Source organism: Panthera pardus, unplaced genomic scaffold (genome assembly GCF_024362965.1).
Source record: "Panthera pardus isolate Hobbes unplaced genomic scaffold, ASM2436296v1 HiC_scaffold_8, whole genome shotgun sequence".
Lineage (NCBI taxonomy): Eukaryota > Metazoa > Chordata > Mammalia > Carnivora > Felidae > Panthera > Panthera pardus.
The window spans coordinates 7602193-7627109 of NW_026527013.1; the positions used below are offsets into that span (position 1 = coordinate 7602193).

Below are 24917 nucleotides of genomic sequence, written 5' to 3' on the forward strand. Positions count from 1 at the left end.
AAAATAGGGGCTCCTGGATGGTTCAGTTGGAAGAGCATGTGACTCTCAATCTCAGGGTCTTGAGTCTGAGCCCTAAAATGGGTGTAGAGATTACTAAAAATAAACTTTTTTAATGTTTATTTTGGGGAAGGGGGAGAGAGTGCACAAGCAGCGTGTGCATCCACAAGCAGGGGAGGCGCAGAGAAAGAGGGAGACAGAGAACCTTAAGTGGGTCTGTGCTGACAGCAGAGAGCCCTATGTGGGGCTCGAACTCATGAACCATGAGATCAAGACTCGAGCCAAAGTTGGACGCTTAACTGACTGAGCCACCCAGGCACCCCTAAATATAAATAACTTTAAAAAATACATAAACATTAAAAATTTTTAAAACATGCAAAACTTATTAAGATGTAAATATTAAATGTAATTTTGCCTATCAACTGTAATTCAGTAAAGCTAAAAAATAATACATCTGTATGTTCACACTTATCCATAAATAAATACAAAGTATGGGGCACCTGGGTGGCTCAGTCGGTTGAGCATCTGACTTCGGCTCAGGTCATGATCTCGCAGTCTGTGAGTTCAAGCCCCGCGTCGGGCTCTGTGCTGACAGCTCGGAGCCCGGAGCCTGCTTCAGATTCTGTGTCTCCCTCTCTCTCTGTCCCTCCCCTACTCATGCTCTGTCTCTCTCTCTCTCTCAAAAATAAACACTAAAAAAAATAATAATAATAAAAGTAAAACACTATGGTTTCCATCTATCAGGTTAAAAAAGATGAAGAAGCCAGAAAATACCCACACTGGCCTTGGTGTGAGGAAACAGACTCCTTCAACCCTGCAGAAAGGGCAGAATTGATTCAAACTCTTGAAGGCAATTTAGCAATATCAGATTGCAGCCTCTATTGGACCCAACGATCCCATGTCTAGGATCTCAAATTGCTAAAAAAAAAAAAAAAAAAAAAAAAAAAAAAAAAAAAGAGGCAGGTCTTTCAATGCTATTTGGAACAATCTCCAGGATATTGTTTGCTTTATTTTTTGTAATCTTTTTTTTTAATGTTTTATTTATTTTTGAGACAGAGAGAGACAGAGCATGAGCAGGGGAGGGGCAGAGGGAGAGGGAGACACAGAATCTGAAGCAGGCTCCAGGCTCTGAGCTGTCAGCACAGAGCCCGACGCGGGGCTCGAACTCACAAACTGCGAGATCATGACCTGAGCCGAAGTCAGATGCTCAACCGACTGAGCCACCCAGGCGCCCCGATATTGTTTGCTTTAAAAAGCAAAGGGTGTTGGGGTACCTGGGCAGCTCGGTCAGTTGAGCATCTGACTCTTGACCTCGGCTCAGGTCATGATCTCGTGTTCATGAGATCGAGCACCACATCGAGCTCTATGCTGACAGTGCAGAACCTACTTGGGGTATTCTCTCTCTGCCCCTCCCCTGCTTGCCCTTTCTCTCTCTCTCTAAGTAAATAAACGTTTATTTAATTTTAAAAAAAGGGAGGGCGCCTGGGTGGCTCAGTCGGTTAAGTGTCCGACTTTGGCTCAGGTCATGATCTCGCAGTCTATGAGTTCAAGCCCCATGTCGGGCTCTGTGCTGACAGCTCAGAGCCTGGAGCCTGCTTCAGATTCTGTGTCTCCTTCTCTCTCTACCCCTCCTCTGCTCATGCTCTATTTCTCAAAAATAAACATTTAAAAAAAAAAAAGGACACAAATGCTTAGACAGCATTGTTCATAGTAGCAAAAAATTAAAATTAAAAAAATGCACACATGATTTATTATGTGTCTCATTCTTTTTTTTTTAAATGTTTATTTTTGGGGCACCTGGGTGGCTCAGTCGCTTAAGCGTCCAACTTTGGCTCAGGTCATGATCTCGCGGTCTGTGGTTTGAGCCCCGCGTCCGGCTCTGTGCTGACAGCTCAGAGCCTGGAGCCTGTTTCAGATTCTGTGTCTCCCTCTTTCTCTGACCCTCCCCTGTTCATGCTCTCTCTCTCTGTCTCAAAAATAAATAAATGTTAAAAAAAAAATAAAAATAATAAAATGTTTACTTTTGAAGTTTTGAAGTTTATTTTTGAAGTTTGTCCCCATGCGGGAACCTCAAGATCATGACCTGAGACTAAGTCAAAAGCTTAACCGACTGAGCCACCCAGGTGCCCCTTGTGTAAATTCATAAAGGACTGTCAGAGGCTGGTCCAAGACCCATTCTTACTACAATCCCAGGCTGGGAATTGCTGTCCCCTTTCCATAGATGAGGAAAATAAGAATAAGTGTGGGTAACTGTATTCCTTGAGATCATACAGTGTAATATAAATCGGTAATGTTGAGGTTTTGACTCATCTAAATCCAAAGCCTGTGTCTCCAATCTCAGTAAGTTTTCCATTCAGAGTCCCTCCCCTCTCGAGCGCACTCAGAAGGGCTCTCAGAGGAATGACAGGTCAAAGTTCTGAGCAGAAAGGCCCCTGAACCTAGTGTTTGTGGTAGGACCTCCTGGGCCAGCTCCCTACACCAGCTCAGCCCCACACAGGGTCACAGAGCATCTGCCCTTTCCACAGAATGACCTCTCATGTCTCCCACCTAATCTCATAGCCCAGTTTGAGAAGGTGGACTGGGCAAATCAGAAGTGGTGGCTCATTTTCAGGGCGAATGCCTCCAGGGTCACCAAACTGGGAAAATCCTGTCTGCCGAGAAAGAACGGTTGACCAGTTCCATTGGCAGCTGTTTGCTCGAACTCAGAGAAGGGTACCCCCTGTCCCACCAGCTCTGGGGAATCAGACCAGTCCAGGGGCTTCTTCGGGACTGAAAGGCAAGGCTGAGATCTGGTACAAAGTGCTCTCTGCAGGGCGGGAGCGTCCTTTCTTGAAGACACAAACGTGGGTGGTTTTGCCCTTGTGCCGTTTTCAGTTTACTTGCCGGTGTTGACAGGCTGGCGTGCAACCTGGACTCCATTCTAAGTGCTGGCGTCCAGGACGAGATCAGGCGGCGTTTCTGCTTACTGACTGCGGTCTGCGCCCAGGTGTCTTGCAGGGGTGGGGTGGGAGGGGGGCGGTCAGGCGCGATAGCCAAACGGAGGGGTGAGCGAAGAGGCCGGAGGAGGTGACTGCATGACTGGACCCAGGCTCCCCATAGCCCAGAAGCTGCAATTGAGAGGCTTCGTCGGGCTCAAAAACGGGAGGTCACTACCCCCACGGGATGTCCCCGGAGCCCCCTCGCCCGCCCCATGTTCCTACCAGAAGCCACACAAGACGGCGTCTCCCCACATCTAAGGGGCCCCAACCGACGGCTTCCAGCGGGCTGGGCGCCGGCCCCTGACCTCTGGCTTTCCTTCCACGCCCCTTCCCCGACCAGGCACGGGCCGGGACGCCGACTGGGCCCCACGCACCCACGGCAGGCGCCCCCTACCCAGCCTTGGGACCCTGCACCGCTCCTGGGAACCGCAAGCCCACCCTGGGCCTGGGACCGGAAAGAAGACGTAGGGATGTTGAGCAGGGAGCACGGACCTACGCTTCCGGTTGCTCACTTCCGCTTCCGACTCTGACCGGGGTTCCGCCTTCGAGAGAGGGGATTGTGGCGTCGGCGGATTCCAAGCGTTTCGAGGTCAGGGGCCAGGTAGAGAGGTCCGCAGTCGGGGAAAGCTGGTGGGACCCGGCCATCAAGGGTCTGTGCCCCTGCGAGAGGCGAGGCTGGGCCTTCGGGCGACCTGAAGAGGGGAGGCGCGGCTCCCTGGGGTCCGCGGTCCTGAGACTGGGAGGCCCGGGAGGACACGGATCTGGGAGGTTGAGGGGTGAACATAGAGCCCAAACCCGGGGTCTTGGGTCCTGGGAGACCCCTGAAGCCCTGACTCTGCTGCCTTCCACCCCGCGCCCTGTGTAGCTCCAGACAGGATGATCGAGGTTGTTTGCAACGACCGTCTTGGGAAGAAGGTCCGCGTTAAGTGCAAGTATCCACCGGCGGCCGAGAGGCAGTGGTTTCTGGGGCACCTCAGTCTGTGTTGTAGGGGGACTTTCCTGGGGGAGGGGGCTGATGGGGTCCTGGTAGAGTGCATTCAGCCCTGGAATGTCCTCTTCCACGTTCTACCTCCCCCTTCCATTTTCCTTAACTCCTCTGCGCCCAGCACTGATGACACCATCGGGGACCTTAAGAAGCTAATCGCAGCCCAAACTGGCACCCGTTGGAACAAGATCGTCCTGAAGAAGTGGTAAGTACAGTGGTAGAGCTGGGCGCTGGACAGGATCAGTCCAGAGGTTTGGGTTCCAGAGCCCTGCAGGCAGCCCTTTGCTTAGGCAGGGCTTCCTCGGCTTGCCTCTAGTATGAAAAGCCACCTCAGGCTTCTGTCTAAAAGGTTTCTATCCCACAGGTACACGATTTTTAAGGACCATGTGTCCCTGGGGGACTGTATCCTTTGTGTGACTTCTTGAGGAAGGGTCTGCATACCCAACTTGGTTCTCTTTGTTCCGTGCTGGAGTCTGTGTGCAATTGTGCGCATAAAACGTTTAACTTAGTGCGCAGCACATGGTAAGCATTTCGAAAATGGGAGCCATGTAATTATTTTGTTGGGGGAGGAGGGTGGGTGGTGAAATATTTTGACTTGGCTTAGAAGACACTTGAAGGTCAACATGTTTCTTACTGAACTCTACCTGAGTGTGGACAGGAGGCCAGGATGGAGTGAGACTCAGGCATGTCTGTTGTGCAAAAGGAGCATCAACTTTTCTTTCTTTCTTTCTTTCTTTCTTTCTTTCTTTCTTTCTTTCTTTCTTTCTTTCTTTCTTTCCTTCCTTCCTTCCTTCCTTCCTTCCTTCCCTCCCTCCCTCCCTCCCTCTTTCCTTCTTTCTGTCTATCTGTCTGTCTTAAATGGTTTGGATTCTTTCCAAATCAAAATGACCCGGTTCAAAATGCCTTCCTTGGGCCTGGGTGGAGCCCTCAGGCCACCCTGACCCACCTGTGCAAGATGAGGGGGGTGGAGCTGGAACCCACAGTGAGAATTCCTTAACACCTTCACTTCAGATGAAATCCACGATGGGATGAACCTGGAGCTTTATTACCAATAGAGCAGAATTCCTTCCTGCTGACCATCCTCCCCTCCTGTTTCCTCTCTGCTCCCACCCTCATCCCCACACTGGTATGGATGCTTGTTTTTAAAAACTCCTGTTAATAAAATATTAGAAGTTGCATCATTGTTGTCCTCTTTGAGCGAGGCCTTATCTAACATGGGGAGGGTTGACATCTGGTTGTCACTCTGCTTTCTATGCAGCTGCTCATTGAGAGTTCAGGATCAACTGGGTGTGACCCAACCCGCAGCTCTGGGTTTTGCCATGGGTCTGTGAAAGAGGTCGTGGGATTATCGTCATCCTAATAGATTAGCGAGTGTCTGGGTAAGGACACTAGATGTAGTAGTAAGGAGTACGGGTTCCGGATTGAGACCAACCATGGTTGGAATCCTGGCTCTGCCACCAAGAGTGATCCTGAGCAGAGTAGTTAACTTCTCGAAGCCTTCATTTCCTTATCCAAACTGGAACTGAGAGTGTTTACTTCATTGTGAAATGTAGATGAGCTAAAGCAGGGTTAAGCATCCACAGGTCCTGAACTTTTGAAATCCCAGAGGCCAGAGTGTGGCAGGGGCTGAACTTTGGTCATTAGTGGTGGGATTTGGGGAAGTCCGCCTCTTCGATTCGAGGTGTCCTGCTCTAAAAAGGAGCACCATGATGGCACTCACGTCTCAGAGGCAGTGCAGTTAAAGTAGCGGGATGTCTGGCACAAAGTGTTTTCACCTGTCTCCAGCCTTCCCCCAGGTATGAGTAGACAGGACACCAAACACCCCATCTGTGTTCCCTGGGCCACAGATCCCAGGTCGATGTTGGCCCTTCCCCAGAGCTGCATTCTGGGTCCTTTTTCAGGAGCTTCACCCAGAAACTTGCCCTGTCCCTTTTCCCCACTCTTACTGACCTGGGTGATTTTCTGCAGTACGTTAACATGTTCGAGTCTAGCCTACTGCTCCTCCCCTCCCCCTAAATTCCACCCAGTCTTCTGCCTCCTCCCTTCATTTCATTACCAAGCTTCTTGGGCGGTGGACCTGCCAGCCGCCTGGTTTTGCTGGCCTGTAGTTCATGGAGGATGATCTCGCCTTGGTCTCCATTAGACACCTCCCTACCTGCCTTCTTGGCTTCCCTTCTTAGGACTCCCCTCCCTCCTGACATCAGAAATAACTATTTCCTGGGGCACCTGGGTAGCTCAGTCGATTAAGCATCTGACCCTTGATTTTGGCCCCGTGTTGGGATTCTTTCCCTCCCCCCTCCCCCCGGCCACACGCACTCTCAAAAATCAATAAACAACACATTTCTGTTTCCTGATACCTTGTTCTTCCTACTCTTAGAGTTGTCTCTCCCCATATTTGTTTATTTAGAAACATGGGGCGCCTGGGTGGCGCAGTCGGTTAAGCGTCCGACTTCAGCCAGGTCACGATCTCGCGGTCCGTGAGTTCGAGCCCCGCGTCAGGCTCTGGGCTGATGGCTCGGAGCCTGGAGCCTGTTTCCGATTCTGTGTCTCCCTCTCTCTCTGTCCTTCCCCCGTTCATGCTCTGTCTCTCTCTGTCCCAAAAAAAATAAATAAAAAACGTTGAAAAAAAAAATTTAGAAACAAACCTCAGTTGCCTGGGTGGCTCTGTCGGTTAAGCGTCTGACTTCAGCCTAGGTCATTATCTTGCCAGTCCTGAGTTCGAGCCCAGCCTCCAGCTCCATGCTGACAGCTCAGAGCCTGGAACCTGTTTCAGATTCTGTGTCTCCCTCTCTCTCTCTGCTCCTTCCCCACTCACACACACACACACTCTCTCTCTCTCTCTCAAAAATAAATAAACATTAAAAAAAAAAAAAACCCAATAAGGTTTTTAAACATAATCAGTCTTTGACAAGGTGGTTGTTTGTTAATTTCAAATCAGCTAGAAAAGTACAAGCTGAAAATAAAACCCTTCTAGCCCCATTCTCTCTCCTGAGGTCAGGTCTTTTCCAATGCATTTATAGAAACTTCCAATTTTATTTTTAAAAGATGACTGCTGGGGCGCCTGGGTGGCTCAGTCGGTTAAGCGTCCGACTTCAGCTCAGGTCACGATCTCACGGTCCGTGAGTTTGAGCCCCGTGTCGGGCTCTGGGCTGACGGCTCAGAGCCTGGAGCCTGTTTTGGATTCTGTGTCTCCCTCTCTCTCTGACCCTCCCCCGTTCATGCTCTGTCTCTCTCTGTCTCAAAAATAAATAAACGTTAAAAAAAAAAAATTAAAAAAAATAAAAGATGACTGCTGAGGGGCGCCTGGGTGGCTCAGTCGGTTAAGTGTCTGACATTAGCTCAGGTCATGATCTCATGGCCTGTGGGTTTGAGCCCTGCATCGGGCTCTGTGCTGACAGCTCAGATCCTGCAGCCTGCTTCAGATTCTGTGTCTCCCTTTCTCTCTGCCCTCTCCCACTTGTGTTCTGTCTCTGTCTCTCTCTCAAAAGATAAACATTAAGAAAAAATTTTAAAAAATTGATAGCTAAAAGATGACTGCTGATATTTGCTTGTAAAAACAATCCAAATGTTTTGTTAAAAATTAAGGTTTTTTTAACATATTATTATTGAGAGAGACAGAGCATGAGCATGGGAGGGACAAAGAGAGGGAGAGACACAGAATCCGAAGCGGGCTCCAGCCTCTGGGCTGTCTGCACAGAGCCTGACACAGGGCTCGAACTCACAAACCACAAGATCGTGACCTGAGTCGAAGTCAGACACTTAACCCACTGAGCCACCCAAGCACCCCTAAGTTTCTTATTTCTCAACAGCACCCCTCCCGCCAGTAACAATTGTTAACATATTTAAATGAATCCAGAAATCTGAAATACAACCTGTAGTTTTTATACAATTGGGATAATTATGTGTTCTGTGATATACACTCTTCAGTGCTTTATTTTTTTGTTAAGTAGGCTCTACACCCAACGTGGTATTCAAACCCATGACCCCGAGATCAAGTCACATGCTCCACTGACCGAGCCAGTTAGACACCCCAGTAGCATTGTTTTTTATGCTTTAGTTTTCACCTTTCTATATAAATTATCTCATTCTTCATTAGTTGTTTTTTTTTTGTTTGTTTTTGTTTTTGTTTTTTGTTTTTTTTTACTGATACTTGCTTGTTTTCCTTTTTTTTACACAAAAAGGCAGTAGGAGGGATTTGTGATGATGGAACTCCCCTGTCTGGAACTGTGGATGCAGGACTTTGCATTTGTCACTCAGGATGTAGGAGGAAAGATGGAATGCAGCCTGTATTATAAATGAATCACATGACTACACCTAAAGGGGTGAGGAGAAAGGAGCTGACCCAAACAACTTCGGAAAAAGCATTTTGACTGGATACTGTAAGGCTAAAGACAAAAACAATTATACACAAACACTGTACTCTAGTTAAATAAATTCCTCACAGCATTGTGACTGAGCAATTCTGGAACGACTTTTGTACATACATAAACACAGGGTGGAACAGAGGGGTAAATAAATATATTGTAGATAGTGAAAGCCAGATTTCTCACTGCTGGAGAAAGAAGTTACAAACAACGGGGGACGGAAGGAGATAGAATAATCCAGCTCTGCGAGGCTGGATTAGAGTGGGAAGCAGCAGTATGGACTCATGTTTGTAGTTTAGTGTGCAGATACCTATGTATACACATATATTTCCTTGCTTTATCCACTTGGGCCCAAATGAGTGACACCCCAGTAGCAATGGACATACCCAGCACCTAGATCTTGGTTTCTAAATACCATTCTCCAATGAAAGGAACCAAGGCTTGCAGAAGTGATTGGTTTCCGGAGCTGGGACAGAGAATATACAAGCTGAGCCTGGAATATCTTGTGGTGCCAGGAAGTAGGAAGTGCTCAAATAAAAAGGATGAGAGCATGTAGAAAGGGCACAGAAGCCAACCTGTGAAAGAGCTCCCAGTGGCCAAATTTGGAACAATGTGACAACAAAATAATGATAGTATCAGACTATAAACAGAAGAAAACAAATATCTTTGAGCCCATGCTGGTATCAATAAATAATTGAATATATAGGGGCGCCTGGGTGGCTCGGTCGGTTAAGCATCCAACTTTGGCTCAGGTCATGATATCACGGTTTGCGGATTCGAGCCCCACATCGGGCTCTGTGCTGACAGCGTAGAGCCTGGACCTTGCTTCAGACTCTGTGTCTCCCTCTCTCTCTGCCCCTCCCCCACTCACATTCTCTCTCAAAACTAAATAAACATTTAAAAAAAATTTTTAATAATTTAATACGTAAATGGGGAGAAGGGACAACTCTTATTTTTTAAAAAAATTTTGTAATGTTTATTTTTATTTTTGACAGAGAGACACAGAGCACGAGCAGGGGCGGGGCAGAGAGAGAGGGAGACACAGAATCTGAAGCAGGCTCCAGGCTCTGAGCTGTCAGCCCAGGGCCTGACATGGGGCTCGAACTCACAGACCATGAGATCATGACCTGAGCCGAAGTCTGATGCTCAACTGAGTGAGCCACCCAGATGCCCTGGAACAACTCTTTATTACAAAAAGATTCCAGTTAAATGTAGAAGGAAAAAGGGAAATAAATCACCATAGTAAGAACTACTGTAGACCAGAAACACCAATAGATGCTAAGATTGGTGGGCAAAAGTTTAAGCAGAAGTAGGATATTTGCACAGTCTCAAAGTATCTCCCAAAAAGTAATTCATTACAAAAAGGAAAATAGTTGCCTTAACCAATCAATCAAAGTTAATAACATCACAAATGGTAGGCAGACTCTCAGATGGTCCCTAATGATCCTCTTGTCCCAGTATTCACATCTTTGTGTAACCCTTTCCGCTTGAGCATAGACCAGACCTAGCTTCTGACAAATAGAACATGGCAAAGTGATGGGATATCACTTCTGAGATTAAGTTGCAAAGAGACTGTGGTTTCCGTTTTGCCTGCTCTCTTGCTTTCTCACTTGCTCATTGATGAAAGCCAGCTGCCTTACGGAGAGGCCCTCAGCCAATAGCTAGTGAGGAACTCTTCTTCAGTCTGTCATCCCCTCAGTAACTAAATCCTGCAGGCAACCACATGAAGGAGCTTGGGAGTAGATCCTGCTCCAGTCAAGCCTTCAGATGAGACCACAGCCATTTCTGCTGACACCAGCTAAACTCTGCCTGGATTCCTGACCCATAGAAACTGAAATAATATTAGTGTGAATCCACTAAATTGTGGGATAATTTGTTTTGCAGCAAAAGATGCCTTAATGCAGCTAGTAATACATTGCAACATTATTGATCACCTGGTATGATGCACTGAGAAGGGCACATTGTCTCTGGATATCCTTCCCAATAACACATAGCCTCAATCAGATCATGAGAAAAATATCAGACAAACCCTATTACAACAAAATATTACAACAAAATACAACAAAATGAGGGACATTCTGCTTTTTGAAAGTATCAAAGGTCATGAAAGACAAGAAAAGACCTACATGTTATGTACTGGAGGAAACTAAGGAGACATGACAATGTGGATCCTGGGAAAGCTGGGGAAATTCTTTTCTAGAGTTTAGTTTAATTAATGGTATTGTACTAATGTTGATTTCCAATTGTATTTACAAATGCTTGATCATTATTCTAAGGCAGGGTTTCTCAGCTTTGGCACAGTTGACATTGGGGCTGGATAATTCTTTGTTGAGGATGCTGTGCCTTGTAGAATGTTAAACAACATCCTTGGCTTCTACCTACGAAATGCCAGTAGCGTCTCCCTCCCTACCATTTGTGACAACCCCAAATGTCTTAAGACCTTGTCAAGTGTCCCCTGGGGAACAAAATCACCCCCGGTGATCTCTGTTTCATTATTTACTTTTTTAAAGATTTTATTTTTAGGCAAACTCTACACACAATGTGGGGTTTGAATTCATGACCCCAAGAGCAAGAGTCACATGCTCCATCGACTAAGCCAGTCAGGTGCCCTACCTCTGTTCTATTATTATGTAAGATGTTAATATAAGAGATGGCTGGGTAAAGAGTATATGAAAAATCTACACTATTTTTGCAACTCTGCACTAAGTTGAAAATCATCTCTTTTTTTGAGACAGATTTTTAGGTAGACTCCATGCTCATTGTAGACCCAGATGTGGGGTTCAATTCCATGAGCCATGAGATCATGACCTGAGCCAAAATCAAGTTGGATGCTTAACCGACTGAAGTGCCCAGGCACCCCTGATAAATATTATTTCTTATCCTCATTTGCATATGGAGAAGCTGAAGCACAGAGGTTAAGTAATTTGTTCAAGGTCATAGCAAATGGAGGGCTGGGCTTTGAACCAAAGTAATCTGGCTCCTTAATGCTCTTAACCTACTACATCCTGTCTCAGATTCCTTGTAGACATATTTCCCTGTATTTCATATCACTGCGCCCCATTCTTTTTAATGGTCACATGGGTCTAGTTACAGATGAACTATCATCGAACTCTTCCCTGTTGGTGTCTGTGCTCTCATATCTGTCTCCAGCCCGTCCTCAGGCACCTCCTCAGTGTCCCACAGGTGCACACTCAACTTTAAATGGATTCAAACCGAGCTCACCATCCTCCTAATCGGCGGGTCCTCCTGTGTCCCTAGCTAAGTGGTAATGCCAACACCCACCAGTTACCCAGCACAGAGGCAAGAGCCAGACTGAGAGGGAATAAGTAAAGTAGGTTCCAAAGGAAGTAGAAGATGTTTGGGTCAGTGGCATCGGACAGGGTTAGCCTTGCCCCCCCCCCCCCCAAAAAAAAAAAAAAAAAAAGAGAGAGGTGGGAAGATAGCTTTGGACATCTGGAGAAAGCAGGTGGGTAGAGGGAGGATGGAGGAGCCAAATTTAGGCTTCTGGGTTCTTCGCGGCTCATCACCAAGGCGACTACGTCGCTATGGCAACAACTAAGGCAGCACCAACTCTTTCAAATACCTCGTGGGCTGCCGTCACCCCCAAACCACCCAGGCACTTCCGCATGGGGGGTTGCGGGAACGGTTTAGGAAGGCGGGATACTGACGCAGGGACCAATCGGATGGGGCCTGTGGCGAAGGACGCAAAAGATGGGGTCGGGACTTCTTTGTAGCTCGCCAAAGGGCGTTGAGAAGGACGGGCTCCTTTTCCCTTCTCTACCAGTTAGGGGCCGAGTGAGGAAGGGGGCGGGACCGGGGTGAGGCCGTACGGGGGCGGGACCCAGGTAAATTGAGGGGAGGATCCGCCCAGTCTTGGTGCTACCCAATAGGAGGCCAGAACACCTCTCCGGACTGTTGGGTTGCCCAATGAGCATCGTCGCCGGGCCCCGATGCGAGGAGCTCCGAGCCAATCGGCGGCGGCGGTGGGTGGGCGCGGGCGGCATAGGCGGTGCGGCGGAGGCGGAGCGGGCGCTGCGGCAGGAGGGAAGATGGCGGACGAAGAGAAGCTGCCGCCCGGCTGGGAGAAGCGCATGAGCCGCAGCTCAGGTGCCGCGGGGGTCGGGGCTGGGGCGGGGCCGCGCGGGCCCGCGGAAGCAGGGCTCGAGCTCGCCCCTCGGGCGCAGCGCCGCCGCCCGATTCCCGTGGGGTCTTGGCTTCTCCGCGTCTTCCCAGGGTAACGGCCCGGGCCCGCCCCGTGGGGGCTGCGAACCTCTGGAGCGGGGATGCCGGAGGAAACTGAGGCAAGGGGCGGGCCCGGAGAGACCCTGCGCGCTGCCGGGGGGGGGTAAAGGGCCCGTGATTCCGCAGCACTCCCCCGGGTGACGGCCCTAGCCCTGCCCATCCGGCTGACACCTTTTGGCCTAATGCACCTGACGTCCCGGGGAACGCCTGTGCACCCCGCTGGGCCCGGGGGACACTCCTGGGGAAGGACACCCCAACCCCATGCTCAGGGCGTGGCTCCAGGGTGGTGCTCGGCCTCGGGTGCACAGCCTACTCGTGCCATCCCCACCTAATGCTGAGTCTGCGATATCCGCTCGGTGGTGTTCTGCCTCAGGATGGTCCCTGTGCTGGGAGCCCGATTTCAGGCTTATCCACAATAATAATATCAATAACAGGGCGCGTTCATCTCACCGTCCAGCATTGTGCCAGGTGTTTTAAGTGTGTTCTCTCTCTCGCTCTCTGAATGACCACAACTGTAGGAGGTAGGTAGTTACTATCCCCATTTTGCAGGTGAGGAAACTGAGGTCGAGAAACTTAAGGAACTCACCCAAGGTCATTCATTCCAGGGGGGGCAGGGGTTAGATTAGAACCCAGTCAGTCTGACTGCAGAGCCCCCTGCCCTTGTCACCGCAAACTCCTGAGGATCAGGCCCAGCATTTCACTGCACCGCCTCCATAACCCATAAAAATTGCAGTCACAGTTATTTCTGTTAATTGAATGCCAGGCACTCTGGTGACCGCTTCATGTGTATCATCACTATTCTCCACATTAACCCCATGAAGTTATGTCCTTATTCTTTTGCTTCACTCCCTCTTTTCAGATGAGAAAACCAAGGTTCGGGGGGATAGAGGCCGTTGCCAAGGTTTTAGAGTCGGTCAGTGGCTCAGCTCTCACCCAGCCTGCTCCAGCCCTGCTCTGTGGCTGCAACCTCGTGATGAATCTGATGCTCGGCCCAGTTCTGGGCCCCCACTCTTGCCTTTTCTGCCTGCCCCCTCCTTCCCTGATGGTCTTCCTCAGGGGTGACACTCAGCTCTTCATGGTGCAGGGTGCAAGTTGTCCACGCAGCCCAGGCAAAATGTCAGCCCCCGGAATGGTGCCTGGGCTCTACTGGGTCCTACTTCAATCTTCTTCTTTGCAGCCTTCAGTCCTTCATGCTCCTCAGGCCCTGGGTAATGTCTGGCCCCCAGCCGTGCTGGTCCCTAGTTGTGCAGCACCGTGCACCGAGTACGGATTAAGAAGAGAGCTTTTGTGTTTGACACCCTGGGTGTAATTCCTGCCTCCAGCCCGGTGTGCCTGGCGCAGAGTTTACACTCAGGAAGCGTTACCAAAGATGGGGAAAGGGAGGCCTCGTTTTTGTCATCTCTAAAATGGAGGTTATAGCTGTCACACTCTTCAGGTGTACCGGCCACTATCCTAAGCATGTTACAGATGCGAACTCATTCCCTTCGAACAGCCCGACAGGCGGGTACCGGTGTCTCCATTTTATGCGTTGAGAACGTGGAGGCCCGGGGAGGGGAGTTCATCCAGCGAGTGACAGAGCCAGATTTGGACAGGCAGTCTGGCTGCCGAGTACGTGCTCCGGTCCGCTCCGTGTCCCCCTGGCTTCCTCTCTTCTGTCACCCTGGGTTGTTTTCCTCCTTGAAGTTACCAATAACGAAAGTTGTGATGTTGTCTTATTTGCTTGTCTGGTGCCTCTCTGCCCCCACCTAGAATGTTAGCTCCCTGAGGGGCCAGTGGCACGTGGTGTAGGACCCAGTGGATTTGCTGCATGAAGGCCTCCCTTCGGCCAGTCCCTTATCTTGGCCTCAGGGTGGCGTCCTGTGAGCAGGTCCCAGCTGAATTCCTGCCCCCCCCCCCCACCTCCAGGCAGGGTGTACTACTTTAATCACATCACTAACGCCAGCCAGTGGGAGCGGCCGAGTGGCAACAGCAGCGGCGGCGGCAAAAATGGACAGGGCGAGCCCACCAGGGTCCGATGCTCACACCTGCTCGTCAAGCACAGCCAGTCACGGCGGCCCTCGTCCTGGCGGCAGGAGAAGATCACCAGGACCAAGGAGGAGGCCCTGGAGCTGATTAATGGTGAGCAGGGCTGGAAACGGGTTGTGGGGGGGGCGGGGTGTGGAGGGGTCTCCGCTCCTTGGGGGCCAGAGCTGGCCTTATGGAAATCACCCCAGCTAATTCAGCCATCAGCGTTGGCTGACACAGAAGTGCCTGTACCCGACCTGAGCCTCGCCCACCCGGCTGTCTCTCCTTTTTCTTTCTCTCTGGCATTGGGAGGGTGAGCCAAGTTAGGAAGGGAGGGCCCAGCCTTGGGGGCTGGCAGACCCGGGTTCAGATGGTAGCCATGCCCCATAAGCTCTGTGACCTTGGGGGAGTTGTGCAACCTCCTTTGAGACTCAGTTTTCACCTCCGTAAAATGGGCACCGTCACACACCTGCCTCTGAGGCCCATTGTGAGGATTCGGTGAGGTGAGAGTGTTTGGTGCACGGTGGGCCCTTGGCCAGCGGGAGTTACTGTTGATGGTGATGTCATCGGTCAGGGTTCTGGGGCACATATGCGGGTGGGTCAGGAGAGAGGTTGGAAAGGTAGCAGCTTAGAACTTGCTGGCAGACTTTGGTCAATTAATTCTGCCCTGAGAGAAGAGGCTGTTCCTGTCTCTGTTCCACGGTTCCTCCATGGCCTAAGCAGTAGTGAGCAGACAGACTTTGTCTTAAAAGGTCGGGTAATAAATAGTTTAGGTTTTACAGGCATACGGCTCTGCTTTGTAACTGATAGGAGCTTGAGATAATATGTAAACAAACGGCTGTGTATGTGCCAATAAAACTTTATTTACAAAAGCAGAACTTAGCTCATCAGGGGCCATAAGTTGTAAACCCTGGTGTAGAGCTGCTGGGTATGGCCGCCACTCCCCACACAAGGCTGTTTTCACTTAAATTAATTAAAACTAATATTAGAGACTATTCCTCATACTGGCTGCACTTCAGGTGTTCAGTAGCCACATGTGGCCAGCGGCTGGCATCTTAGCGCAAATAGAAAACATTTCTATCCTTACGGCAAGTTCTTTTGGGTGGTGCCGGTCTGGATCTCGCGTGTGGTTTTATCATCCATTCAGGCTCTGCCACCGCAGACCCCAGACCCCTCCTGGGCTGCTCTTACCCCATATAACCAGTGCCTTACCCAGACCCAGACAGCCCGGGTTCCCATCTGGCTCTGCCCCAGCCCTGGCTCTGTGACTTCGGGAAAGTTACTTAACATCTCTGAACCTGTCTTTTGACTTGTAAAATTAGTATTTTGACCATTGAACCTATCTCCTAGGGTAGTTGTGAGCACTCTGACCTAATTAATGCAGTAAAGCCTGAATAACAGTTCCTGGTGTGCAGGAAATGTTCTCTAGTTGCTAGCGGTCATTAGGGTGGTTGTTCTTAGCCCAGGCCTGGCCAAGTGCACACTTGGTCAGTATTGGCTGTTGTTTTACTATCCCATCCCAGTATTTGGCCTATAGGATATTACTTACCCAAACCCACGCACCTCCCCCCCCCCCCCCCCACGGTGTCTAGCATGATCCATGCATGGCCCCCGTGAGCCTCCTGCCTCAGCATTATAGAGAGGAGCAGAGTTCATGCACAGAATCTGGACTGAGCTCCGTGAAGGCAGGGACTGGCTTTCTTCCCACCATATTCCCAGCATTCAACACACAGCCTGGCCTACAGTCCCTGCTCACAGCATTGTTTCAGGAAGCAGCGGGAAGCGAGAAGGATTCCTAGCAGAGGAAATGGCAGAAGTAAAGGCCTAGGGCAAGGCTGTAGCCAGGACTCTGGGGAAAGACCCTTCAAGGGCATGTCCCAGCCAGGTTGAGGAGGGCTCTGAATGAGTTGAAGAGTTTGGGTCCTTTCTGGAGACGGCAGGAAACACACGGCTCCATGTGCCTGGGGGATGGGCCTGTGACGCTTTGCTTTCAGGAGAGAGCTGTGTGGCTGGAGGGTGAAGGGCCGGGGAGGCCGGGGGTGCCCGGAGCCCAGCTGATTGGGTCTAGCAGTGAGCGACGAGGGGGGGTCTGCCCGCCTCAGGGGAAGCAGAGGAAGTTGGTGGGGAAAGCCCAGAGAATCACAAGGGGACTTCTCGAGTCCTCCCAGCTCAAATGGTCCCTGTCCTGAGGCTCTCGGAGCCACGAGAGTGGGCAAGAGGTAATAGGCATTTGGAGATCGAGTGGCAGGAGGTGCCACCACTGGCGGAGGGGACTCGAGAAGGGGCGCAGTCTGGGGAGGGACTCCTGAAATCTGAGGAGCCCGAGGAAGAGCTGTTGGGGGCAACTGCAAGAGGGTCCAGGTTCAGCAGAGCACCCAGGCCAGAGAGGGAGACCCTTGGAACGATCCTGGCGAGAGATGGCAGGAGGCTGAGGCAGGTGGGCACGGGGAGATCTGAGCGCAGCTTGGAAGGAAGGCTGTCACACCCTGGGGACTGCCTGGGAGGGGCAGGTGAGGGTGCCTCCCCGTCTCCAGGAGGGACGAGTGTGTGCCTGGTGGGCTGATACTGTGGTGGGAGCGGGGGGAGGGGGGGGTGCTGAGGTCAGCTTAGGCCTTGGCGAAGGGGTAACTGGGAGGTGCTCCCAGGAAGTAGCTGGGCTCTGGGGCCTAACCTTAAGTTGGTGCAGACTTGGGGGTGTTACTAGGGGCTGGCTGCAGGTACCTGCGCGGATGGCCTGGGGGCCCTGCGGCTCCAAGCAGTGTGACCTGATGGGCCAGGGAGCGGTGAGGGGAGCAGATTCTGGAGAGTTGAGAAGGCAGAATCAGGAGGACTGGGTAACGGATTAGTTGGGTGGGAGTAGGGTAAGGTCAGAAGCAGTGTGGCCCGTCCTGGAGTCACACGGAGATGGAGCCTGGTGCCAGCTGTGAGGCCTTGAGCAAGTGTCTTTATTCTCTGAGCCTCAGCTGCATCATCTGTAGAATGGAGACAGGATGGCCTGAGATCCAGGGGCCGGCAGCTGACTGCCCAGCAGAGCACTGGGCTCGGGGCCTGGCGCTTGCTGTCCCCACACGACCCCCGTCACTCGGGCACGCGTGGCTGGGCGCGGAGGCCTAGGCAGGGGCTCGGGAGCCTGGTGTGCTCAGCGTGCAGACCCTCCGGTGACCCTGGCCTGCTGACTCGGCGTCTTGGAGCGGGGCTGGGACAGGCTCCCGGGGGGTCGTTAGGAGAGCGCAGTGAGATGGCCCAGGCCGCGGTGCGCTTCGTAACCAGACGCTCGGGTGTGCCGTGCCAGCAAGCTTGGGGTGTCGGGGCCCGGTTTTCTCTTCGTGAAGGTGGATGTTCCCTGCGTCCTGGGCTCGGTCCGGGTGATCAGGAGATCAGGATTTGGGGTTGACTCTCATCAGTACCCATTTAGATCCGGCGCTCCCCCACTGCCCCAAGGGGACGGGCTGCCCGCAGTAAGAACCAGTGTGCGCATTTTCTGCTGAGGCACCTTTTCCCAGTGTCGGCTCCACTGCAGCTGCTGGGCTACGGCCAGGCCCTGTCAGGGATCTGAGGACCAGCTGCCTGTCATTGCCAGTGTCCTTGTGTAAGGAGGCCGGGCTGTGGACAAGCCCTCTCCACCTGCTCCCCGTCCCTGAGGGTCCCAGGGAGGCCCCGGTGTGAGCAGCAGTCCCCTCAAACATACTCACACCCGGGGTCTGAGGGTCAGTGAGCACCTTTGACCTAGTGTCCCCACACAAGGTCAGTGACTCAGGAGTATTGCAGGGGCTGGCTGCATGTACCTGCATGGATGGCCTGGGGCCCTGCAGCCCCGAGCGGTGTGACCTCGCAGGCCAGGGAGGGGTGAGGGGAGCAGATTCTGGAGCGTTGAGAAGGCAGAATCAGGAGGACTGGGTAATGGATTAGTTAGGTGTGGGGTGGGTGCTGGCTTCAGGCTGGGTCTCTGGCCTCTCTGGGCTCCTCCTTCTGGATCTTGGGTCTTTTGGGACAGCAGACCTAATCCTGTCACCTTTTTCTCTGTCCAGGCCCCTTCCCTAGTTTGTCCCTGAACCTTTTTAGAGTCAGAGGCCACCGCATTATTCACTCACTTTCACCTAAATGATTATGGTGTATTAGCTCGGGGTGTTCTAACAGAATACCACAGACTAGGTATTTATTTGCCACAGTTCTGGGGCTGGAAGTCTGTGATGAAGGTTCTTTTTTTTTTTTTTTTTTTTTTTTTAATGTTTATTTATTTTTTTTTTAACATTTATTCATTTTTGAGACAGAGACAGAGCATCAACGGGGTAAGGTCAGAGAGAGAGGGAGACACAGAATCCGAAACAGGCTCCAGGCTCTGAGCTGTCAGCACAGAGCCCGACGCGGGGCTCAAACTCACGGACTGCGAGATCATGACCTAAGCCAAAGTCGGACGCCCAACCGACTGAGCCACTCAGGCACCCCAATGTTTGTTTATTTTTGAGAAAGAGCGTTAGCAGAGGAGAGGCAGACAGAGAGGGAGACACAGAATTTATTGAAGCAGGCTCCGGGCTCTAAGCTGTCAGCACAGAGCCCAATGCGGGGCTTGAACCCACAAACTGTGACATCATGACCTGAGCTGAAATCAGACACTCAACTGACTGAGCCGCCCAGGCACCCCTGAGATGAAGGTTCTGACCAATCCAGTTTCTGGCAAAGACTCTTCCTGGCTTGGAGACAACTGCCTTCTCGCCGCGCGCTCATGTGGCCTTTCCTTGGCGTGTGCACGTGTGGAGAGAGAGACGGAGCTCTCTGGTGTCTCTTCTTATAAGGACACTAATCCTATGGGATCAGGGGCCTCCCCTGTGACTTCATTTAACCTTAATTACTTGCATGGAGGCCCATCTCCAAATACAGTCACATTGGGGGTTGAAGCTTCAACATATGAATTTGGGGGGACACAATTCAGTCCCTGACATATGGACTGACAAGTAGTAACTGTCAGGCTTGTTTCACCCCAGCCACTGTTCCAGCAGTAACTACCCCTCCTGGTAGCCCTTCTGGTGGGAGCTGCTATAATCAGCCCATTTTACAGGCCAGGCAAGTAAGGCTCCGAGAGGCAGTCACCCCCACAGAGGGTCACAGAGCTCAGGATGGGAAGAGCTGAGGTCCGAATGCAACAGTTGGGGTCCAGAGTTTACCCTCCTTAGCCTCAGAGACGCACTGAGCCGGCCAGCCCGTGATCTGTCAGCAGCGACAGGTGCCCTGCTGTCGTGCACACAGTTTCCAGGGCTCCTGATCTCCCCTTCCTGAAGCAGGTGGAAGTTCCCCACTCCAGACTGGGAGGTCCTTGAGAGGCTGCCCCTGGGTCTGCCTCGCTCTCAACTGGAGCCCCTTTGGATGGGTGCCGTCTTGGTGAGGGGTGTTGATGTGGGCAGGTTAGGCCAGGGCATTGCCAGGCGGGCAGGCGAGGGTTTCCTTTTCACCCTGTCTTGAGCATTTGGATCTGAGATGCACAAAAAAAAGACACGAGGTTCCAGCATTTCTGCCTGAAGAGCTGAGGGGGATCCCTCTCCCTCCTTCCCCGTGGCCTGTTTCTGTCTCATTTATTCATGAATTTCTTCAGCATTAGCACCTGTTCTGTGCACAGAGCCGGGAACTGGGAACCCAGCAGTGAGCAAGGCCAACCCAGCCCTGCCCTCTCAGTATGAGGTGACTGACAGACCACAGACAGGACATTGGTAAATGCACGGAGGCTTCCTCATGCAGTGGGGGTCTTAGGAAAGGCTCCTTGGTGAGGCCAGAGGACAGCAGGCAGGAGGAGACCATTAAACAAAGGCCTTGAGGTGCTGGGGGCAGGGCAGGACTGGGAGGGGCGTCATGGGGGATGGGGTAATACTGAGCTGAGGGGATGCACAAGGGTCTGAGGGTTCCCTCGCATCTTGGCTTGTGGGCCAGACTCCTGAAGGTCAACTTCTAGAAAGGGGAGATTGGAAAGGAGTGTTTTGTTTTTAATTTTTTTCTTTAACATTTATTTATTTTGAAAGACAGAGCATGAGCAGGGGAGGAGCAGAGACAGAGAGGGAGACAGAATCCGAAGCAGGCTCCAGGCTCTGAGCTGTCAGCACAGAGCCCGACGTGGGGCTCGAACTCACGGACCGTGAGATCATGACCTGAGCTGAAGTCGGACACTTAACTGACAGAGCCACCCAGGCGCCTGTTTTGTTTTGTTTTTAAGTCACTTAAGGCTCCTGTCCAAGCAGAATGTTTTCTGAGAGTTGGCTGGCCAGGGAAAGATTTGGGTGCTGTGAATGGTGGTGGGTAAAAGCTTGGCTTTTATGAGATTTTTAGGCTGCTTTCAGTGTATGTGTACCTTGGCCAGGCCGTCTAGTCTCAGGGATCCCTGCTGACTCACGGCCCCAGCTGCTGGAGGATGTGGCAAGGAGGGGCTCACCCTGGGCTGGGGGGCTGGGCCTGGCCCTGCAGGTGCGGGGCCTGTGCGGACAGTTATGCTTCCCGGAAGCAGGCGGGTACAGCGGGGAGCACCGCGCTCCGGGTTCTCCGGCCAGCGTATTGGGGTCCACACAGAAAGGAAAGGAGGCAGAATCTTGAGGCTGCCCAGGTGAGGCAAGGAACGATAAGCAGAAGTCCAGGGAATGGAGAAGGAGGCCTGTGTTCATGATGTCCGGTTCAGCTTGGATCACGGATGGACGCAGCTGGCACAGGGGGGCCCCCTAGCCTCCCCAGGGACGTGTTCGACCACACCAGGGCAGTACAGGCAGAGGCCACCACAGCCTACAGGGGGTGGGGCTTGTGTGACATCGGCGAGCCTTTCTGACCAGGCAGCGTACCACACTGACGGCCGGACCAGACTGAGACGTGCAGGCGAGGGAGACCAGGGATGGGCAGGGCAGATCAGACAGAAATAGGGGTAGCGTTCTCACTGGGATGCACAGCCCTCACAGAAGGGAGAATTGTGACAGCAAGTGACATTTGTCAAGGTCTCCATGCCGGGCACTGTGCTGTGTGTCGCTGTGGCCTGCTGGAAAGTGGCTAATGGTTCAGAGGCAAAGGGATGGTCAGGACATGACAAGAGTGACAGGAACACGGGACAGGCAGGGTGGTGGGGACAGCCGTGGAAGCAGCCAGGCAGATCAGGTTCCAGGACATCGGTTGCTGCCTTGACGTGCAGCAAGATGGAATGATACGTGTGTGGTCATGGCTGTGTGTTTTGGTTGTGGTCCTCGCAAAGTCTCCGCTAGCTCAGCGTCAGGCAGATGGCCCTGCCTGGGTCTCTGGGCTTCAGTGCACGAGAGAGAGATTAATCAGCAGTGTCTCTGGCGCTCACACAGGATCAGTGGAGGGAGTGTCACGGTGGTGTTCAGAAACCCACTGGCAGGTTGGACAGGGTGATCCTCACCTGCGGTGTGGGCTGGGTGGGTGTGTGGAATGTCCCCAGGAGAGCAGCTGTCAGGGAAGCCACGTGGGAGCAGCTCAAGGTGAAGGGCCATTCTGGTGGTCTGGGGCTGGATGTCCTGGGGGCCCCGCCCAGTGGCTGCACCCGCGGTGGGGTGGGGGGTGGTGGTGATGCAGGGACCAGACTAGCAGGAACACTCACTCATGTGCCAGGCCAGCTGGTTGGAGCAGGAGGGAGGCATTTAGGGGAGGAAGGGATGGCTTCTGGCTGCAGGAGCTCCTGCCTGGACTCCAGAGCGACTGGGGGCTCCTCCCCACGGCGCACACACAGTCCTCCCGCGCACTCTGCGCCCCACATGTGAGTCACCCAGGTGCGCTGTGCTGCCCCCGGCCTCCCCCTCCCCGCAGGGAGAATCGGCGCCCAGTGGGGACAGTTCGCACCCCACAGAGGGTGAATCCAACGCCTGGTACCAACACATCCTTTAGGGGCAGCTGGGGGAACTGTGTCAGCCACCTCTGGGGCCATAGTCGACGTGAACAACACGTGTCCCACCTAAGCTGCCTTGTGGTCTCTTCACAATGCCCCAGTGAGCAGCCTGGACCTTCATCCCGCTTTCTATACATTGGACAACTGAGGCCCAGGGGCTGAGGAGTTAGCCGGCTCCTGTGGCAGAGCTGGCCTGGTCCCCCGGGCTCCTCCCTTTCTCCTAAAAGTCTCTAGAAAGTTTCCCCATCACTGCTCCTGGGGGATCTTGGACTGGGTGGGAGGGGGAGCCTGGGTCCCAGCATCTCTCTTCAATGTCAGCCCAGCCTTCTGCTGTCCTCCCCGATGTATGTGTGCAGGGTAGGAAGAGGTCATGCTGTGTTCATGTCCCGTTTGTGGGGCGAGGCGGTGGAAGTGACAGCGGGGGTGGAAGAATGGGGGGCGAGCCCAGCATGGCTGTCGAGGCCACTGCAGGGCCAGGGTGTGCACACATGTGGAAGGCACCGTTTCATGGACAGTGTGACTGCACACACGTCAGGGGTGAGGAGGCGTTCGTGGATGTGTGTGAGGCCAGTGTTCACATGTGCATGTGTGCAAGGTAGGGCAGGGGTTGCATGCCGCCCTCCATCTGGAGCCCTCCACCTCGTCCCGGCCTGCCTTTGACGCGCCGTCTCCCTGTGTGTCCCCGTTTCGTGTATGTCTACAGGCTACATCCAGAAGATCAAGTCAGGAGAGGAAGACTTTGAATCTCTGGCCTCACAGTTCAGCGACTGCAGCTCGGCCAAGGCCAGGGGAGACCTGGGTGCCTTCAGCAGAGGTGCGCAAGGAATGGGCGCTGCCGAGCTCTGGGGGGGGCTTCTGTCCCATCAGTGGGGGTCCCCTAGCCAGGTAGAGGTTGGGAGGGGCGGTCCCTGCTGCAGAAGCCTTGAGGCTCCACCAGGTGGCAGCACAATCCCTCAAGCTTCAGTGGTTGCCCTGCTTGGGGGTGGCTGGGCCAGAGAGCCTCCTGCCTGGTGTCCTTCAGTCCTGGGGTGGGGGGGTCGGTCTGCGTGTCTCTGTGCAGTTGTCCCCATCAGGGACCCAGTAAGGTAGGTACTCTCCTCCTGTTGGGGGTATAAGGCTGAGTCCCCTGAGCGCCCCAGGGCCTGTCCCCTAGAATGCCCCTCCCAACACCACCTTCAGGAGTGGGGACAGCAGGAGAGAGGGGAGGAGGGTGAGGGGAGGGTAGCAGCCCTGGCTTTAGGCCTGTCTGGCTCAGGCAGTGCAAGGGGAGGAGCCACCACCCCCTCCTTTTCCTCCTCTCCCCCTCCATACTGGGGTCTGCAGAGCATCAGGGCTGGGCCAGAGATGGGGTGAGGCGGGAGGGGGGCGGTGTCGGCAAGGGGCTGTGAGCCGAGGCAGGCAGGACAGATGATGTGGCGGGGGCTGGGAATCGGGGGGCCCAGGGAGGTGAGTTCATCACTGAAATGTGTCTCTAAGTGCACAGCAGCACCTCTGCCGGCCATCCTTCATGCTGTCCTCAGGCTTCCTGGGGCTTCTTAATGGCCCTGCCGCCCCACAGTGACAGGGCCGTAAACCGCGTGATGGATGAGCAGGAGGCTCGGCGCAGGTGGGAGCCCCATCTGCCCGCCCTGCCCGGTCGTGGCCCGCGGCCATGTCTTGACCCCCACGCCCCATCCCTCACGCTTCCCCAGGTCAGATGCAGAAGCCGTTTGAAGACGCCTCCTTTGCACTGCGGACGGGGGAGATGAGCGGGCCCGTGTTCACGGATTCCGGCATCCACATCATCCTGCGCACGGAGTGAGGGGTGTGGGTGGCCCAGGCCCGGCCTGCAGGGTAGGGCGGGGCTAGACGGGTGGCTGGGCCCACGGACCCTGCTGCTCCCTGCTGGCCACCAGGTGCCCCTCCCTGCTAATGTCACAGTATTTATTGTTCCCAAAATGGCCGGGGGTGGGGGAGCTCTTCACCACTGGGGGCTCCCTCTCTGCCCCCAGTTGGGGCTGTCCCTGCCAGACTCCTCTCCCCTTTAGGAATTGACTTCAGAAGGGCGGCTGCGTGGGGAGGCTCCCAGACGGAAGGGGTGGGGGTGACCTGTCCCAAAGAGAAGGCCTAGTCAGCTGAGCTGCCCCCTGCGTCCCCCGACCCAAGTCCAGGATGGGGGCAGGAGGCCCCCGGTTGTTTCTGGTTATGCTATGTTCCTCTATTCAATTGCAAAAAGCACATGCTCCACTTGGGGCCCGGGCCGCCCAGCCGCCTTGGGGCCTCGCTGAGCATCAGTGCAGCACCCCCCTTGCCCTCCATTAAACTTGGAACCACTGCTCTGCTGTCCTGTGTCTCGTTCCCTCCCCGCTGAGGCGAGGGGGCAGCTGTCGGAGTGGCAGTCGTGTTCCGCCGACCCTAGTGTCCAAGCTGCATTTCCTCCCTGAGAAGCTTCTCTTCATCCTGGGCCCCGGGGGCTCCTAGCGGGGAAGACACCAGTCAGCGCC

The 24917-nt window shown here is 53.2% G+C and overlaps 2 protein-coding genes across 4 annotated transcripts; both read left to right on the forward strand.

Moving 5' to 3' along the window:
- The first annotated feature begins 3436 nt into the window (after positions 1–3436).
- On the forward strand, positions 3437–5138 carry UBL5 (ubiquitin like 5). 3 transcript variants are annotated; one of them, XM_019427807.2, is made up of 5 exons: positions 3437–3564; positions 3841–3907; positions 4082–4165; positions 4325–4362; positions 4972–5138. In XM_019427807.2, exons 2-5 carry the CDS (start codon positions 3852–3854, stop codon positions 5013–5015), a joined length of 222 nt encoding a protein of 73 aa, XP_019283352.1. In that variant the 5' UTR covers positions 3437–3564; positions 3841–3851; the 3' UTR covers positions 5016–5138. The 3 variants fall into 3 exon arrangements, with proteins under 3 accessions (XP_019283352.1, XP_053753529.1, XP_053753530.1); XM_053897554.1 differs by having other exon boundaries at positions 3509–3576; XM_053897555.1 differs by having other exon boundaries at positions 3528–3584.
- A 7160-nt stretch (positions 5139–12298) lies between these two features.
- On the forward strand, positions 12299–24748 carry PIN1 (peptidylprolyl cis/trans isomerase, NIMA-interacting 1). The gene is made up of 4 exons (XM_053897318.1): positions 12299–12431; positions 14472–14684; positions 23138–23248; positions 24126–24748. The coding sequence occupies exons 1-4, from the start codon at positions 12374–12376 to the stop codon at positions 24233–24235; spliced, it is 492 nt and encodes a 163-aa protein (XP_053753293.1). The 5' UTR covers positions 12299–12373; the 3' UTR covers positions 24236–24748.
- Positions 24749–24917: the final 169 nt, after the last annotated feature.

Bases quoted from the DNA above. Each gene is read 5' to 3' on its own strand.
- UBL5 (XM_019427807.2), top strand. From the start codon at position 3,852: ATGATCGAGGTTGTTTGCAACGACCGTCTTGGGAAGAAGGTCCGCGTT. The intron at 4,166-4,324 runs GTAAGTACAGTG...TCTATCCCACAG, and splicing joins AAGATCGTCCTGAAGAAGTG to GTACACGATTTTTAAGGACC. The intron at 4,363-4,971 runs GTATCCTTTGTG...CCTTCACTTCAG, and splicing joins CCATGTGTCCCTGGGGGACT to ATGAAATCCACGATGGGATG.
- PIN1 (XM_053897318.1), top strand. From the start codon at position 12,374: ATGGCGGACGAAGAGAAGCTGCCGCCCGGCTGGGAGAAGCGCATGAGC. The intron at 12,432-14,471 runs GTGCCGCGGGGG...CCCCACCTCCAG, and splicing joins GCGCATGAGCCGCAGCTCAG to GCAGGGTGTACTACTTTAAT. The intron at 23,249-24,125 runs GTGCGCAAGGAA...ACGCTTCCCCAG, and splicing joins CCTGGGTGCCTTCAGCAGAG to GTCAGATGCAGAAGCCGTTT.